Source organism: Orbilia oligospora (genome assembly GCF_000225545.1).
Source record: "Orbilia oligospora ATCC 24927 unplaced genomic scaffold scaffold00007, whole genome shotgun sequence".
Lineage (NCBI taxonomy): Eukaryota > Fungi > Ascomycota > Orbiliomycetes > Orbiliales > Orbiliaceae > Orbilia > Orbilia oligospora.
The window spans coordinates 222,335-239,582 of record NW_011645564.1 but is presented as its reverse complement, the minus strand read 5'-3'; the positions used below and the strand labels follow the sequence as shown (position 1 = coordinate 239,582).

At 44.7% G+C, this 17,248-nt stretch overlaps 5 protein-coding genes across 5 annotated transcripts; 4 read left to right on the top strand and 1 right to left on the bottom strand.

Moving 5' to 3' along the window:
• Window positions 1–85: 85 nt before the first annotated feature.
• On the top strand, window positions 86–2,015 carry AOL_s00007g77 (uncharacterized protein; the record flags this gene model as incomplete). The annotated part of the gene is made up of 3 exons (XM_011119978.1): window positions 86–266; window positions 398–411; window positions 486–2,015. The coding sequence occupies 3 exons, from the start codon at window positions 86–88 to the stop codon at window positions 2,013–2,015; spliced, it is 1,725 nt and encodes a 574-aa protein (XP_011118280.1).
• Window positions 2,016–2,787: 772 nt separating this feature from the next.
• On the bottom strand, window positions 2,788–4,113 carry AOL_s00007g76 (uncharacterized protein; the record flags this gene model as incomplete). Its single annotated transcript, XM_011119977.1, has 1 exon — window positions 2,788–4,113. One exon carries the CDS (start codon window positions 4,111–4,113, stop codon window positions 2,788–2,790), a length of 1,326 nt encoding a protein of 441 aa, XP_011118279.1.
• A 2,497-nt stretch (window positions 4,114–6,610) lies between these two features.
• Window positions 6,611–7,405, top strand: AOL_s00007g75 (uncharacterized protein; the record flags this gene model as incomplete). The annotated part of the gene is made up of 2 exons (XM_011119976.1): window positions 6,611–6,766; window positions 6,842–7,405. The coding sequence occupies 2 exons, from the start codon at window positions 6,611–6,613 to the stop codon at window positions 7,403–7,405; spliced, it is 720 nt and encodes a 239-aa protein (XP_011118278.1).
• Window positions 7,406–10,025: 2,620 nt separating this feature from the next.
• AOL_s00007g74 (uncharacterized protein) lies at window positions 10,026–11,725 on the top strand (the record flags this gene model as incomplete). The annotated part of the gene is made up of 4 exons (XM_011119975.1): window positions 10,026–10,139; window positions 10,251–11,482; window positions 11,591–11,618; window positions 11,702–11,725. 4 exons carry the CDS (start codon window positions 10,026–10,028, stop codon window positions 11,723–11,725), a joined length of 1,398 nt encoding a protein of 465 aa, XP_011118277.1.
• A 745-nt stretch (window positions 11,726–12,470) lies between these two features.
• On the top strand, window positions 12,471–13,652 carry AOL_s00007g73 (uncharacterized protein; the record flags this gene model as incomplete). The annotated part of the gene is made up of 1 exon (XM_011119974.1): window positions 12,471–13,652. One exon carries the CDS (start codon window positions 12,471–12,473, stop codon window positions 13,650–13,652), a length of 1,182 nt encoding a protein of 393 aa, XP_011118276.1.
• Window positions 13,653–17,248: the final 3,596 nt, after the last annotated feature.

Genomic DNA, 17,248 nt, shown 5'->3' with positions numbered 1-17,248 from the left:
CAGCACGGCTCTATTGCGACTCAGCAGGGCCTAGGGTTCTGAGCATCGATTCAAGTAGAAAAACCTAGACCATCGAATTGACACAATGGCGTACGCAGGGAACCGTAGGTTCCCTAATTCACAATTGAACGCTGGTGCGCCGCCTTGGGGTGTGGACGTGGAACCAGAAGGCGAAGCTTCAGGATCTCCAGGGCAGGCGCCAGCAGCGTCCGCACCTACTGCAAGTCTTCCTACTTCAATATATCCTTTTGGCGAAGACGATAAAGGTATGTTTCAACAGTCTAGTTTGTGCATTGGCGCCTGCATAAGAACAAACGAAGCTTTGGAGCTCTTTTAACCTTTACCTTTTGGATTTAAAACTTTTTTTGATTCTAACTATATATATAATTTGTATTAGATGCAGATGATTCAGTAAGCTTTGACGACCTTAGCTCCTCTTTCTCGTTCGCCGCGGGTTATACATTAATGCTTCCGGATAATTCTAGGATGTCTCCAATTACCGAAAATACGACAACAGGAGAATAACGAATAGACAGACTTTCAAGTCAAATCTTAGTACCTTGGTGGAGGAATCCACACCGGATGATGGGCCTGCAGTGGCACCTTTGACCAATATAGCGGCACCAACGGCTGCATTAACACCTAGAGCTACATCTACAGCCCCGTCTGTGCCGCCAATTCCTACATCAGGGCCGTTTGCGCAAACTTCTATAGGCCCTCCGGAATCTATTGGTACCAATACATATAATCACGGAGCAAATCAAACATATGCCCAAACAAGCTGGCCTGGCCCAATGGGAGGTTTATCCTTTCAGGATAACCCGCTAGGTTCTGGAAATGCCATGCCCAACTTCGATCAGCAGGAACACGATTCAAATTCTCCTCAGCAAGTGCCTCCTACAGCCGCGCCGTGGCCGGGACTGCCTCCAGCGAAGGGCTCTTATACGAGTAGTTATTCATCACCTTGGCCTATTCAAGATCCAATATTCTCGAGCCAGTCCTTCGGAAACAGCTACGGTTCTTCAGTCGGGAGCCAGATGAAGGAGCAGTCACTGGACGGTGCTCCCCCGAATGATATCTCTACTGATCCCCCAGCGATGGATAGCCCGACTACAAACCCCCGCATACACAACCAACGTCCTCTCGCTGGAGCATTTTCCAACGAACAGCATACAACCTGGGGTTCTGGAAGTCAACAGCGTCTCTTACCCCTTGCTAAAAACCAACAGGCAACAAACGAATCAATATTGGGGGAGCTAAGGATGAATTACATGTTAGATCCTATTTCTATGATTGACAAAGGGTTCCTTCCGACGCTCGATGAAAATAACTTTCCGGAATGGGCCATAAATATGGAACGCTATTTGAAAGGGGAGGGACTGTGGCCAGATTGGGATAACGCTAAGAAATACGAAGGGTGTCCTAACCCAGAACTTCACATACGGGCTGGTGGAGGACGCTATTCGTGCAAAAGACCCGAGTGTATTCGACGGGATAGAATAGATGCAGCAGGCCTTCTCGTTATGGTCATGAGCTGCAACAAAAACAACAGGTCTTTGATCCTACGTCAGAATGCTATTGAGACAGCATGGTTGTTTTTGGAGAGAGCACATGTATGTGGAATTCGGGAAATTAGCCCTGATTTCAGGCTCCTCCACCCAAAGGCTGTAATGACGAATACTAAGGCTATACCCGTAGATGATCACAAAATATCTGACTTTATGATGACAGCATACAGACAATGGAGCTTCTACCTATGGCTGGTAGAAAACCACGGAACGAAAGCTGCGCTCCCTCAAGAATTCGTATCAGAGGACTGTTTTCTACAGACTGTTTTTCTTTGCTTTCCGGATTACCCTCCGTACAAGCCGGTCAAAGATCTCTGGTTATCTAAGATCCAACAAGGTGGTCATGACTTTGTTAATGCTTATGGGTTTGCTCTTGCTCTGGAACGAAGTGAAATGGATTTTTTCCGCAAATGTTTTGGGATGAAGTGGCTGCCTGGACAAAGGTGATTGATAGTTTTTGAGCAGATTGGTACTATGATACGATATCGGGGCGCCCGGGAATTGGTCCGGTATCTTTCCCAACAGTGTTTATGTAAATGCTGTGGGTTCTTGTATTTTAGGATCTTTGGAGGCCTAGAATCCAGAGTTAGAATTAATGGAAACAGCTGGTCTCCGGACTAGCCTCAGGTCACGATGCATATTTATTTCTACATTGTGATACTCGTACTCTTTCTTATACACGGTCTGAAATGTTCGAGCGGAGTTAATCAAGGTGCAAAAATTACAAAGGAAGTGTGATACTTTTGGTGCTATCAATATCGTCGCTCTGACTGAGATTTTATCAGAAGAGTCGCATGCGCATGGAGTGTATCCAATGGGAATATTAAGTATCTCAGTAGATATGCTAAGAGTTTGACTCCAGGCCAGCGGCTTAAATAAAAACTAACGGTATATATCACTAGTAGATAAAAGATATTCATAAGTTGCTAGGTAGGTCTTTTATATGGTTGTGGTCGAGATCCCCTAGGGAAAAAACGAAAAAAAGAAGAAAAAAGACCGAGCGACGTTTTTGGGGTTCGAAATGGAGCCCCGCCAGAACTCCCCGATCACCCGCTTACTGGCGCAGTTTTAGATCAAATCAAATCCTAGTTGTTACCAACTAAGCCATCTCTCGGTTTGTTAAACACGAGCATCTTTGGTCAATATAGCCCTTGTGGGCTGTGCCGAGCGTGTTTTGGACCTCTCAATTTGTCAAAATTCTCTTATTCAAAGCGTCCAATCACATGAGCAGAAGCTCAATCCCCTGAGATATATAATACTCCTGCAGCTCCTCAAGCTTAGGAAATAAAGTTGGTGCGAAGCCGAAGGCACTAGATGTTGGTTTCCATACGTGTATAGTCGTTAAGTTTGGCATCCGTCCTGAAGTTATCGAGGATAATGACTGTATGGCACATTGATAAGCCTGTAGCCGGTTTGTTTGCCCCCCTCGTGTTCGGTTGGTATCTTTGACCACCAAATTCCGGAGAGATGGGGGAAGGTAGGCTTCTAGATCTATCGGTTGCTCGTCGACGCTTAATATGCTCTTAAAATTTAGCCATAGTATTTTGAGATTTGGAACCTTGGCAATATACGGCAGGAATGAAGGAATGCCTTCTGTAAACGAGCAGCCAATATCCAGTATCAAAGTTTCCAATGTAGCCGCATGAGATGCTATAGCGTCTTCAACTATAGCTTCATGATCTACAAAGGAGCTGTCAGTGAGCTTAAGAACTTTGAGATGTGCTGCTGATCGGATTATCGGAAGCACATTCCATTGGCCCATCCAAGAACCATTGAATTCTACTCTTTCCAATTCCGAGGCTGAACGGCAGGATATTTCTAGAAGGTCTTCTTCTGAGCAGTTGCGGTAGTTGAGGCGAATTTCTTCGTCGTATCTGTTGCTTCTGAAGGCAAGACTTTTGGCGCTGCTATTACTAGTATTAATAGAAGATCCGATCTGCGGGACAGAAAAGGAGATAGGAATGTTTGGTGAGTCGGTGGAAAGTTGGTTTGGATTGGTGCCAAAGGAAATACCGCGCGGGTCATGCCACTGCTTGTGTACGGTGAATTTCCGAAGGGCCGGGAGCTGTAAGATTTCGGCGACGGTGGTACTACACGGATATTCTCCGTGTGATTCAACGTCCCCATACTGAAGATTTACAGTGCTAAGATGTTGATAACAAGGCGGATCGATGGTTTTCCATGCAACGATCAGGTGTCGAGTTGACGGCACTCCAGGGCGAGCCTCGTCGCCTAACGTAAGTGATAGTTCGGTCAGATTGGGAAGGAGGTAGGTGAGGAGAGTTACAAATACGCCTGAATCGCCTGAATTTATCCCATTTAGTAATACGGGGTATGCAATTCCGTATTTTCGGGCAACTTCTCGACATGCATTCATCTGCAGGTCCAAATTTTCGTCGCACATATAGCCCCGAAGCCTTTTCCAATAACTGGACGAGGACCATGGCCCAACCTTGAGCTCCCGGGTTACGTAACCAAGTTGAGGGTACTCATTTAAGTAGGAGATTAAGGGAACATATGCCAAAAGGATCGAGTCACAGGACATGGAGCTTGAGTGAAGGGATAGACAACTCGCGCTATGAGAGAGCTCGAGCCGTCTGTGCAGCAGAGGATAGGAGACATGGCGGAGTCTACTACAAGAATGCGCGACTGGGAGAAGACAGGATGCATGTGGGCCATATGAAAGATAATAGATTTTGGAATGGGGTCTCCGTGATGCAACGGTAGAATCCTGCTGTAGGTACTCGACAATCTGAAAGAGAAGCTCTGTGGGGAGCGAGAGGATTGTGGTCATGGCAGAAATCTTCCTCCTTCCGTGGGTTGGCCCGCTCCGAGAATAGTAGGAAGTTATGTGAATGTGACACAAAGTATCTGTATGTTCCTAGGCAGACAGATAGGCTTTTGGGGGGTACTGAATTGTACACTGACGAAGCCGTGGGGCTGAGCAGGTGATTTTGTGTTGCCCTGTTGTAATTGGATGTATGGAATGTCTCCACTCCGTCCTTGTTAATGTCAAACTTGAACTTTCCGAGATCGACCCGGGACGTCGAATCCAGGTACTTTTTCTCGTTATTTCAGCCTTTCCAGTACCAGGAGATTGGTACTCGGGACTTGACTTTGACCTTCTAGATTAATGCGGTACTGACAGCGGTGCGGCCTTGTCAACGTTGGATTGGGGGTACGTCGCGAATAAATTCCCGTTCCGTTTCGATTCGAAGGTTTTAGTAATTTACTTTGTCAGCCTTGTTTGTTTCTCGTTCGCCAAAGCTCGTTGATTGTGGTGCAGCCCGCAGCCGATTGAAGTTATTTGTGCAAATGCGACGAGCCTCGCGGAATCGGATTGAAGGTGTCAACTTGTCCGGGGCCGACGGGATGGTGCAGATTGATCAAACCGTCGTCCCTGCGATAGCAACAGGTTGGCGGCTGTGCTTCTACAGCTAGCTAACCTAGCGATTGGAATATTCGGAATCGATTCGAATTCGGCGTTTAACAAGGGGTCTCCCGGGTTCCCGTTAGCATGCTTCTAGTGTCTGCAGCATGAACGATTGCGATCCCCTAACAGTTTGATTCGAATCTGGCGAATCGCAAAGCGCTTTCAGAGACACTGGGCTATTTTGAAACCGATGGAAGGTAGGTATGTTCTTTGTAAGCATGGAGAGCACGCAGGGGAAAAAAAAAAACGATGGTGGTAGAAGTCAGAAAAAGTGGCAGGGTTAACTCCTCAAGCTAGCTGGAGTTCTTTTGCCAAGCGCAGGAGCTTGAAGAGCATAGGCGGAAATAGCCAATCAGGTTGCGGCCAAGTAGGCCATGCATAATACTAACAACGTTTTTGATGACTTACAGATAGGTCCGCGATGCGAATTAGGACTTGAGTTCATGGGGAGGGTATATGATGAAGGCCAGCTTCAAAGCAGGTGGGCCTTACTTGCTCTTACACTCACTCATTCCTTTGGATTTCCCCCCAAGAAGCGGGCCTCATTGCACTCCTAAGTTGCCTCTTTCCTCAAAAGTTTTCTCATTTGATTTTATCTCTTTGTTACTCCTGCCATTGCGTTTTTTTTTTTTTTTTTTTTTTTTTTGCCCAAAAAGCAGGTTATAAAGGTCAAAGGATCAAAATCGAAGAGAGGTCTCATATACGTACGAGGGGTCAGCTGGTCAACATTATTCTTGTAGCGAATTACCCCGCTTTTGCGACCAACATAAACCCAAAGGAAATTCATATTATCCAAAACTGTATATCTGTCAGATATTTCCAGGCCGCTCATAATAGCTTTTAAAAGTCCGCCAGCGTTCGCCGCCGTTTTACCGCTTTTTTCTTTTTTTAATCTTTTAATTACCTAGTTCTGATCCTAAAGGCCGGATCTCAAGTTACCGGGCCTAGAGTCCCATTAGGATCTAGGCTTGGGTACTCTAGAAAGGAACGGTAGTGCTACTGGCCCCCATTTTTATTTGCTAGCATAAAAGCAAGATTGCGAGATTGCAAGGCCCCGTTGATGTCGCCGCAGCTCAGGTGGAGGCCGGGGCCGTTTGGTCACCACATTTGTAGTCATGGCCATACTTTTTCGCCTAGAAACAAGGCCTGGAAAACCAGCGTCTACAGGAGAGCATAAAAATGAGGCTTACAATATATTGGGGCGGCCGGATTCGTTATACAGACTTTAAAACAGAATTCACTCCCCATCAATAATATTCTACAAGTTTCCCAACAAAGGAAGTCGCTCTCATCTTTCTGCTCCGACTCGCATTAGAAGATATCCTGTGATTCACATATCGGAATTATATTACTTTTTCATAGAGCTCGCCCATTGTTAGGATATATATATATAATCGACCCCTTCGCTCAGAGATCTCAGGATATAACTTTCAACTACATCCAATTCTCGATCTACCTTTTCAATCACCGAATTATCAATCTAATATATACTAATATAGATTGTTAGTCTAACAGAGTTTCGTCAGTTAAAATATCATCAAGTTCGAATCCACCAACTCCTCATCGCTCTCTTTTCTTTTTGCTTTAACCTACCACAGAAAACAAGAAGATGTTGCCAGACTTTGAAAGAGCCCCAAAGAGCCAGAAGCGGAGGTCTCGTCGTGTTTCCATGAATAATATGGCCATGGAACCTCTTCGCGCGCAAGAAAGCTGGAATAGCGAGGTCATAGACCACCGACCTCGCATCCTTAGAGAAGCCGAGGAAGTAAGTTCTCTGTCGACATAGATTATCCTAATCATATTAAACAATAACCGATGGAAACTAACTTGACTACCATAGATGAGAGATGCCTTGGATATGGAACTTTACCCAGGATTCCAAAAGCTGACGCGCACGGTTTTGGAAGAAGAAAACTTCTTCTCAGAACGTACACATCGTGAGGTGTATGAAGATCTGAACGCAGTTCTCCACCCAGTCCCACGCAACAAAAATGCCGAGATCACAGAATGGATAGGCAATAGTACTTCATATTTTGTTGATACCGGTGAAAGTCTTTCTGCAAGTGGTCAAGCTTATACTGGGAGTATGTTGGGCCCTAACGGCTATTTCGAGGCCGCTGAGAGACGTGTTCAGACTTCCCAAGACCTTGATTGCAACTATTCTGCCGACTTCCTCTGGGACATCCCTACCTTAATTGCAGAAAGCGGCAATGTACGTCGTCGGAAGGTTGCACAGTTGCAACATGGATACGAGGAGGAAGACGAACAAGCAAACCTCGTCCCCAGCCTGGAAGCTCTCACCATCGGCAAAACTCCAAGGGGTCAAAAACGGCGTTCCGCATCAATTTGTGCAAAGGAAGCGTCTGAATACAAACCCCGTGGCATACGAAAATCTAAACGGTAAATCTCGAGTTTGAGAGCGTTTGGCTGGCCGTTTACAAGGCGGAATGAAGGGAACGTCAGCACATAAACCGCCCCGTCCACTTTTAATTGCACGATTTTCTCAGCCGAAACTTTCCCGGCGAGCTTGAGTCGATCCTATCGACCGACGAAATGAAAGTTCCTGCCCCCGAATCTCCAAGATTCCCTACTAGCTTGTCCCACCGCTCATATGCTCATCAGCCTTGATGGCCAATGAAAATGGACTTATGAGGAAGGGATATTATTCAGCTTTCGGCGTTGAGAGGACTATTTCTTCAACAGATTATTGCTACGGTGTCACGATATTCATCTATCGACTGACTGTGCCAATCTCGAATAGCCAGAGGAAACCTGTACACACGATACAGCATCCTTTGCGTTCTGTTCTGCGCCTCCGCGAACACTCCGATTGATTTCGGTGCATACCTTTCTTTTTTTTTTTTTTCCCCCGCTAATTTCTTCGCCTGCGTCCGTTTTCTTCCTTCTATCTGAAAAACTTCGTTTTCTTGCTTTTTTTTTTCTGTTGTAGGTTGAGTTGACTTTGAATTCTTTCAGTATTGCATATCAATTGCAGAAACTCTTGGGGGAAAAAAAAATTAAAAAAATGAGAATCAAGGTAGAAATGAAGGTTCCGAGTGAAATATCGTTGATTTCACAACCCACTAAGGAGAGTCTAAGCAAGACAATCCCTAGAGCGGGACGGGCCGGAGGGGATGGGATGAGATGAAAGAGGACAAGACAAGCCTGGGTTTTTCTTCTTCTTAGTTTGGTATTGACATTTGCTAGACGATTTGATCTTCGAAGTTGTTTACCTGTTTGTTCGCAACCTTCATGTATGCGCTGATCTTTAATTTTAATTCAATTGATACTGGATTATTGATGATAAAATGGCGAATATTCCGCCGTTGTTTTTCTGGAGGCCATACTTGAAATAGTATTTGATACCACAGATCAGATTCAGTCGTGATAATTTTCAAGTAACATGTGGAAATTTAATCGATTGTTTACATGTTTGACATGTGCAAACCTAGCGGTGCTAGCTAAAAACCGGACAGATTCCCATATGCATAGCGCAGCGCAGCTGCTAGCTATGCGATGGTTCCGGAGCTGCCTGGCATTTTGGTAGCGCGAATTTTTCAGCCTCGCTGCTTTGTAAATGTATCCATAAGTACATAGAATATGTACTCTTTCTGAATCATATACCCTTGTACCCTATAGCACGGGTGCGTAATTTGATCCTTCACTCTACTATGCTCGGGTTCCAGACCCGTTTCACTGTCGACATGTCTCTTTTCTCTTTTCCCCGCGGAAACTGCGCAGCCTTGTTTGAACGTAGCCTCGTCTTTTCCCTTGTTGATATTTTCATATTTTAGCGAGGCAGCCGCAGCCCCAACCGGGACATAAGCCGTCTCGCTGGCGGCGGCCTCGACGGGTTTAGACTGATACTGTCTGCAGACCTGAGGGTTCTCGGTGCCCAAAAACTATAGTCAGGAGGGCCTGTCTAATGCTGACTATCTCGGGCTGGATAAATGGTCGGTATTATATAGTACGTACTTCACCTACCTACTTGAATCGGTTAATCATCTTTAATCCGCTCATTCTGAATTTAAATTGTAAAAGAAAAGAAAATTATCAAGTACTCCTAAGTTTTTATTTGCTTTTGATGACCACCAGTATTATAGAACTGAAATACGGAGCCGTCGATGCGTCTACGGTAGGATGTTGTGATGTGATATTACGTGGCAGCACTTCGCCCGCTAGGGCCCTTCTTGAGCCCACCTTCCTAAAGAAGAAAGAAATTTGGATTTTAAGTACCCATAATTCTGATTTACTCCGGTATTGTCTCTTTTTTCCTTTTGTTGATGTACGTACCCGCTTCTAAATCATCTCCGAATCCTTCAAATCTTGCGACAAAAGCGATATAATTATTTTTAAAAGGCGAAGATGCAGGCGAATTTTTTTTTTAAAAAAAACAAATATATCTCAATTATTTTCAAGTGTGTTAAATATGAACTTTAAGGTTATTTCTAAGCTGGGGCATATGCGCATGAGCCTGAGGCACAAATTGCCGGGGTTGCGTAGGTGATTCGAAGTTGCGCTTTGTGTTGATATTGTGGGATTCCGGACCGGGCGGCTGAGGACACGCGTAGAATCATGCTCGAGTATCTTGTGACACAGCTGCACAGTAGCGCAGCTAGCTGGCACCTCGCGTTTTGACATCTCCAGCTGTCAGAGACGTGGCGACAAAAGAGAAATTTGATAGGCCGAGAAATAATATCCGGTCTCCTATTATTCCAAAGTCGGGTTGAGGTTCGATATATACTGGGCTTGATAGTATAGCGGTACGTTTATGGCCGAACCCCTCACTTATTCAGGTGTGAAACATGCATACATACATACATGTGAAGACTCGAATCTGACAACTAATAGATATATTCTAGCTACGATAGCAGATAAGAGCCCTTCTTATTATGCGCTGTGCGTCTTTGAATATCCACTTCTCCTATGCAGAACTGCAGGAACGGGATTCTTAATAAGTTGAAATTTGGGTTCCGGATCCTTAAACTAGGACTGGGGTTCCAGCCTTACTAGAAGGGGGGGAAATGACTATTATTACCGATCTCCCAAATGAACTTCTCGAACAAATTGCCATAAAACTCCGGACGCAATATTACGATTCAAATCGGTTCGGGAATGTTCTGGCGGACTTCTCACTAGTATGTCGTGCGTTCTATCGCGTTGCATTCAGGTATATGCATGACGAACCAGATCTTTCGACCGCAGAAAAAAATTTATGCACGAGAAAGAGGATCTGTGAGTTTTTACAGCTGATCCAAAAGAATCCGGGGCTCGGGTATGTGGTTCGAACCCTGGCGATTGGACCGTGGGATCCGACTGAGCTGTCGAGCAATTGGGGGCACAATGAATCGTTTATGAAAAGTTATGACTTTTTGAAGCGGACGATCGAACACAAGAGCCTTCAAGAGGAAGACCTTCATGACCTCGAAGATCATCCCATGAGTGTCCTGGTTGCAGCGTTATTTTATTTGCTACCCGGGCTGGGGTATCTTCACTTAGTCCTGCGGTCGTCAAAACGAGGTGGCCCACTGTTGACGAGATGGTTGCTTTTGGCAATGGATATTGCCCCTTTACCATTCGAAGAAAAAATCAGAGGGATGGAATTGGAATATAACGAGGTGGATAGCTCCGATGTTTTCCCCTGTCGGACGACACTTGGTGCACTTCTAGGGCTCCCCGGGCTTGAACATGTGAGATTCGCTTCAGAGGATGCTGCCGATTCTCTCCTCCTTACTGGAATAAATCCCACATTGTCGCTCTCGGAAGGGTTGGAAAAACTATCATTAACCCTAGAGCCAGAGTCAGAATTGGCAACGATCTTACCACCTGCGCATTCAAAGGCTTATAAAAGATTTCGCAGCTTCGACCCATTTTGCAAGCAGAGGTTGTTAGATTTAAGGAGTAAATCTTCTATCACTGGACTTTCTTTTTACAACAACCCTGGCAGCATATTTTCTATTCCGGATATTATCTATGCGTCAAAAGAACTGAAAGAGATCGATTGCTTTATTGGAAGTAGAACTAGAGACACTAGAGAGGATGTGCAGGCTATTCATCGAGCACTGTTGGAACATAAAAATACCCTCGAGTACCTTTCAATGAGTTACTACAAAGGGTTCGATAATCGACACAACCCGAACTTCCAACTCGACTTCTCGGCTTTTGAAAGATTAGAAACACTTCAAGTCAGCATGTTACTCCTGGCAGATATTGATGCACCTCAGATAGTTATGGAGGATGTACTACCCGCCAATCTTGAAAATTTGGCAGTGAAGATACGGTACCCATCATTCGCAACCGGTGGTGGGTGTGATTGGGATGAAGTAGTAATTTGCCTAATTGCTAAAGTCGCAGCAATGAAGGATGTAAAACTGCATAAGCTGAATAGTGTGGATGTGAGGGTTATCAATCATCCAGCCAAAGCTTCCGGGAGCTCAAAGTTGAAGGATGCAAGGAGGATGATGGATGAACGAGGAATAGAGTAAGATATCGACCCTTCCATACAACATCTTTCCAAAGGGTAGATAAGATTTACCACTAGCACCGGTACTGTGCACATTAGCTAACTGATAATTTCGACAAACTCCAGATTTTCGGCCACAACGTATGATCCTAGTGTAGGTCTGTTCAAACAGTTTCCATTCTTCCGAATAAATTCTTAATGAATTCCTGCTAACTGATATATGGTCGATTTTTATAGGGACTGTTGAACTATAAGTATTGAGTGTATTTCACAAGATGGGAATAGAGTAAGGGATAAAGCATAGACAATGGAGAACCGCCGACCGCCTATCTGGTCAGAGCGGGAGTAATCAAGACATATTATACGTCCAGGCCCTGGGTACTCAGGTAGCTAATCTCGTACTGCTATATCGATATATATATAGATATATCATCGATGCGGGGGGATAGTTCTAGATCTATAGGTTAGCATCTTGCCTCTGTTGAAACCAGGCAGCTTGAAGGCATTATAATTGCTTAGTACTGGAGGGATAGGATAGTGGCTGAGGATGCCATTGTAAAAATGGGTAGGATCCTAGGTACTTAGATAGGTGCCGTCTACTAGGTAGCATTTCCGGACAAAAAGCTCTCTGCAAGTTGAAGCTCTGAGTCTGCAACGTTCACAAGCAACCCCCTAGCAACCCACCAATTCTTGCTTTCTCCATATCAACGCGTTCGCCTCTCACCCCCACCAACCCCATCGCCCTCATCACCCCACTACCTCCGTCATCGTCACCCCCGCAACGTCCTTCTCATCTCAACCGACCGAATCCCCATATTAAGTCTACAGCAACTGCCTTCTTACCTCCTTGTAAGTAGCTTTAACTAACTTTGGACTACCTGCCTCAGTGGGTAGGAGCTACCCAGTTTGTAAATACTACAAGATATTCTCTAATATTCAGCATAGGAATGATATTCTCAAAGTTTCTAGTATAATTTAATTTCTAATAGAGACGTCGTGCACTAAAATGAACTGCGCTACTACTTCGTTGGAAAGAAGCATGGCTCTTGAGGCTCCGAATTCAAATGCTGAGCGAACAGAGGATCTGAAAGCGCTTGAAGCTGAAGAGCCAGAAACGACTAGTACGACGGGGCAACTCCTCATGGCTGAAGTGGATGAGCAGAGTGATTATGCGGACGTCGATTCCGACGGAGCCCCACCAACGTGCGATAATTCCAGCCAATGGCCTGGCTCATCCACCGAGTCAGAATCCTTCGAGGGTAGCTATCACGGTCTTCTTGACTATTCGTCTGATGTAGAGCAGCTTTACGAGCAATCGCAGACCTTGCTCTTCACTATCGGAAAAGATAATTTTATGCATGTTGAAGCAAGCCCTCAGAGCAGTCGATTGGTAGACTTCGATGACGAAAGCTCTGTGTGCGAGCCGCGGGGACCATTCGTTATTCTCGAAAAGTGCCATTATGATGGCAAAATGGAGACTGAATTATACCACAGAATGGCAAAGGCAAAGGATTACGTTGCAGTTACGGATGAGGATGTTAACTCGGATACTGAACCGGACGATCCGGCACATCAGGGGTTTCAAAGTCTTGACCACGAAACGTTCTTCTCTGTCCGCCACCCCAATTGTCTCCTCTCCGAACGACCCAAATACGGAGGTTTTGACCTTAGGTTTCTCAGAACTTGTAAAAGGTTATACGACGAAGCAAAATTTCTTCATCTTCGAGAAACGACTTTCTCATTCCGGTATCCCCAGATTTTTGACAACTTTGCGACAAACATCAACTGGATACAACTGGAAAATGTGCGCTCGTTGCATTTCGACATCTCTTCCGTCTGCGATATGGAAGGTTGGCCCTACTCTCTCGAAGAGAATAAGGTCAACATGTTCCCGTCGCTTCAGTCTTTATCCATTTGGCTTGATCTCCCACTGGATCTTAGCAGTAAGGACCGAACCAAGGATTACATGAAATCAATGATCTTCGATGTCTACTACAAAAAACCATTTTGTCTTTTCAGAAAGTGTCCATTGAGAAAGGTTAAGGTCATCTTGAATCCTGGATTTTTCCCGGGGAAGAAACTTCCTGAGGGGCACATTTCGTGGGCAGATGTGGGATTGTGGTGCAGGGAATTTGAGGACCGTTTGTTGCTGCCGTGGAAAGGGCCAATTGACCTTCTGGATAACTGATGGATCCTTAATCCACCCCCCCCCCCCCCCCCCTTTATTCCGGCATCGAATCTAAAGGGTTTATCGCCGTGGTCCTCCTCATAAGTGTATCCTACACCTGCTGGTGCTATCTCCCGGCTTCTGTTTTCTTTTATTATATTCAAAATCTTAGTTTAACTTCGACCTCAGACCTTTGTTGCCGGTATCCCTCTATATTCTTTTATTTTCTGTAGAATGATTGTCGGTAGATAAAATTCTGTATTAGGATCATATTTCCTGTGGCAAATTGTATTTAAAACTATTCTGTCCTCAATGAACCCCTTAAGGTTGTATTTCTTGATCAATTGAGCATAAGCATATCTCGGGAGCCAATCCTTCTATACTTCATGGACAATTTGTTGGAATCCATATCGTATTTATAATATCAGCCTAGAGATATAAAATGTATCGTTTCCTCTTGTCGTGAATCTAAAGCATGCCCGGATTATTTATTTTGAGCTCCAAACAATGTCGGCCTTAATTAAATTGGGAGCTAGTATCGACCCTCCGTATCCCCATTAAGTTTGTACTGAGAGACATCCCTTCCACCAATCCCACATGTCTATATTTTTAACTACCGCAAGATTTATCCCCCGGTGTATCAGTACCAGGGCGTGCTGGCGAAAGAATGATAAACTGAGAGGAGAAGATTAAAGAGGTATGCGCAACGGATGCTTGGTTGCTTACCGCCTCCCTTTATATAGAAATCGCTACAACCACCGCTATATGCCTTATCTCACATAGTTACCCTTTTGGATGCGCCACAGATCTATATAGAGTTATCTGCAACGCCTACGACAGATTATTGAATGAAACATGTCATGAATATTGGACTAGATATGTCTCTAACCAGCCAACTAAACCTCCGTATCGGCGACTAAGGCTGTAATTACATAAGATTTAAAAGCTCAGAAAATTGGCGCATACATATTTTTAGAAATTTAGCAGTGTAAAAATAACATAGCCTCAGCGCTAATCGGCCGGGGCTCAGAGCAGAGGGAGAATTAGTAGAGCGTTCTGAATTAGCATACATCACAATACTTACCCTATATCGGAGACCGCCTGTTAGTGATATTCCTAACTACGGTAGTCAGCTAAGAAGAACAATACCCAAGAGGACCCCGGGATATGAACAAATCTCGCAAATGGGAAGGAGAGACTATAGTCTTATTGCTATAAGACTTAGGAATTCTGCTCACAATTGTACAACAAGACTCCTGACCAGAACGGACTATGCGATAAGAGCTATACCGGGCGCGAAGCCCATATAGCGCCGATTGGAACAGATCTTATTAATTACGTGGGGGCCTTCAATTGGCCCCGTAATCAGATCGGGGAGCATGTGTTATCATTTTTTGTGAGGCAGACATAGTCAGGACGGGACAAGGGTGTAAAATTCATGTGTACGTACCGGTACCGTCCTATGGTCCTGCCTCATTGGATCAGCTCGAGGTAATTCCCGGGTGCTAGCGTAACGAGAGCAATTGGACAAAAGGTACGGAGAGTATGGCATACCAAGAAATAGCAATCTCAAAATGGGTATCTAGATCTGCAGGTTCGGTTAGGTGACATACGTTGATTATTTCTAGCTAGATTGAGGAGGTAAAATGAGAGCAGCATGGTTGGCCCTCGGAATTATATCCAAGCTCTGCATGTCTGGGGAACCGCCCTGAATTTAAAGATTAGCCTTATCAAGAAAACGCTTGATATCTAGATCTCACTAATCAGCTATCAATTATATATTACTAGTTTGCTTCTAAGTTAATGAATCGTGATAGGGGTTGGGATTGTATATACATGTATCTGGAATATGCATCGATGGGAACGAGACCAACCGACACTCTTTACTTAGATATAGGCTGAAGTTCACGATTTTGGTTAAGAAGTCACGGTATATATCAGTTTTAGTAAATCCAACGAGGCTCATTGGCTAATTTACTCAGGCAGCCACGCACTTTCATATGGCTATATGACCTTTTCGTTCTAGTAGTTTAGTCTCAATTAATATTAAGAAGCTTATAAGATGCACACCTATTGATATTCTCAGTACTACAACCTCACCTTGTCTCGTACCCAGACCTGGAAGTCACCAAATAACTAGAGAGTGGAGTTTCGAAACTACTAGCCCCCTATAAACCCTGCAAATCCACATACTAGATATTTGTTCACATCAGCTAAGGCAGGGAGTTGAAATAGGAATTCTCGGGGTCGGAACCGGCCGACTTGAATTCGGGAACCCCTTGCGTTGCATATAGCGGCTCAATTGATCAACTTTTGAGATCGCGGCGGCCGGATATAAAATCCACACGTGCCCTGCCGGGCCCTGAAAGAAATCAAGTACCTCCATAATTACCAAATACTGGTCTCGAGATCGATCTCGTTGAGACCAAATACCTATAGGCATCACTAATTCTGAGGTACGAACTTATCTCGGCTTCTCGCTTTCGACACTTATATTATCAGCGTCCCGCTTAAATTTCCATGGTATGTAATCAACTACCTTTAGTTTTCCCCGTACCTTCAAAATACCTTCCAGGCATGACCTGGTCTCGTTGCATGACCTACATATACAGGCCGCCCGTCCGGTCTGCACTTCAAGCTGAACGAAGGCTAACAAGGATACAACACGAGAATGTGTTGTTTTGGTTACGTTGGACTCATGGGCCCCCGATCGAATGCACCGTGCCATGGCCGCATACTGTTTCCCGTCCTGCGTGCACCACGCACGCCAAACCTATTTCTCATTCATATTACGCGTATCTTGAGAAATCGGCGTTCTGGCGGGAATGCGAGGGAACTTCCGCGCGATGTATGATATGGCTCAATGCATTTGAAGGGCCTTCTTCGGCGTTCTTTTTTTTTCGGGACAGATGGTAATCAAACATTGAGCCCTTGTATTCGGCGACCTAACAGCCCCGAAACCTCACCATTCAGAGCCTTTGGTTCCTTTCCCGACCCCAGCTGAAGTACTAAAAGAACACTATTCCGTTTATGAAAGGATGGCGAATATTCCGGAATCTAGATTCCCTTCAGAATAACCAATAGGCTTTTTTTCTATAATAGTCGTGACAAAGTCATTCGAGGCTAAATTGTAAAGCTATACGTATACCTGCTGGCCTGGCTGCATGTTGGGATTATGGTATTATGTATTCACGATCAACTCATGATCGAATGTCAGAAAAATTATTGACAGCCTCTCTTTCTTTCGTTGACAGGAAATTTAAGGAGCGGTAAAAAAGAAAAGAAAAGAAAAACTTTCCGAGGAGATATCTGGCTACGTCTGAAGCTCCAGTGAAAAGTCCAGCTCCAATCAAAGATCGCCCATCAAATGCAAAGCCTCGGTATTTTCCTCAAGTTTTCCGAAGCTGCGACTCGCTACAACTAGGGTATCATTGCGAGAGATATCCAGTTACGGCCTCGAAATGCGAACTGCGACATCAGCTCCTGCTTAAACTGTCTCAGTGTCCGGGGATAAAAAATAGTACATACATGGTACTTACATTCAACATGGACAATATGCATAATTCATAATCGTAATGATACGGCTCGGTTATCTCACTCCATAATTTGAGCACCAA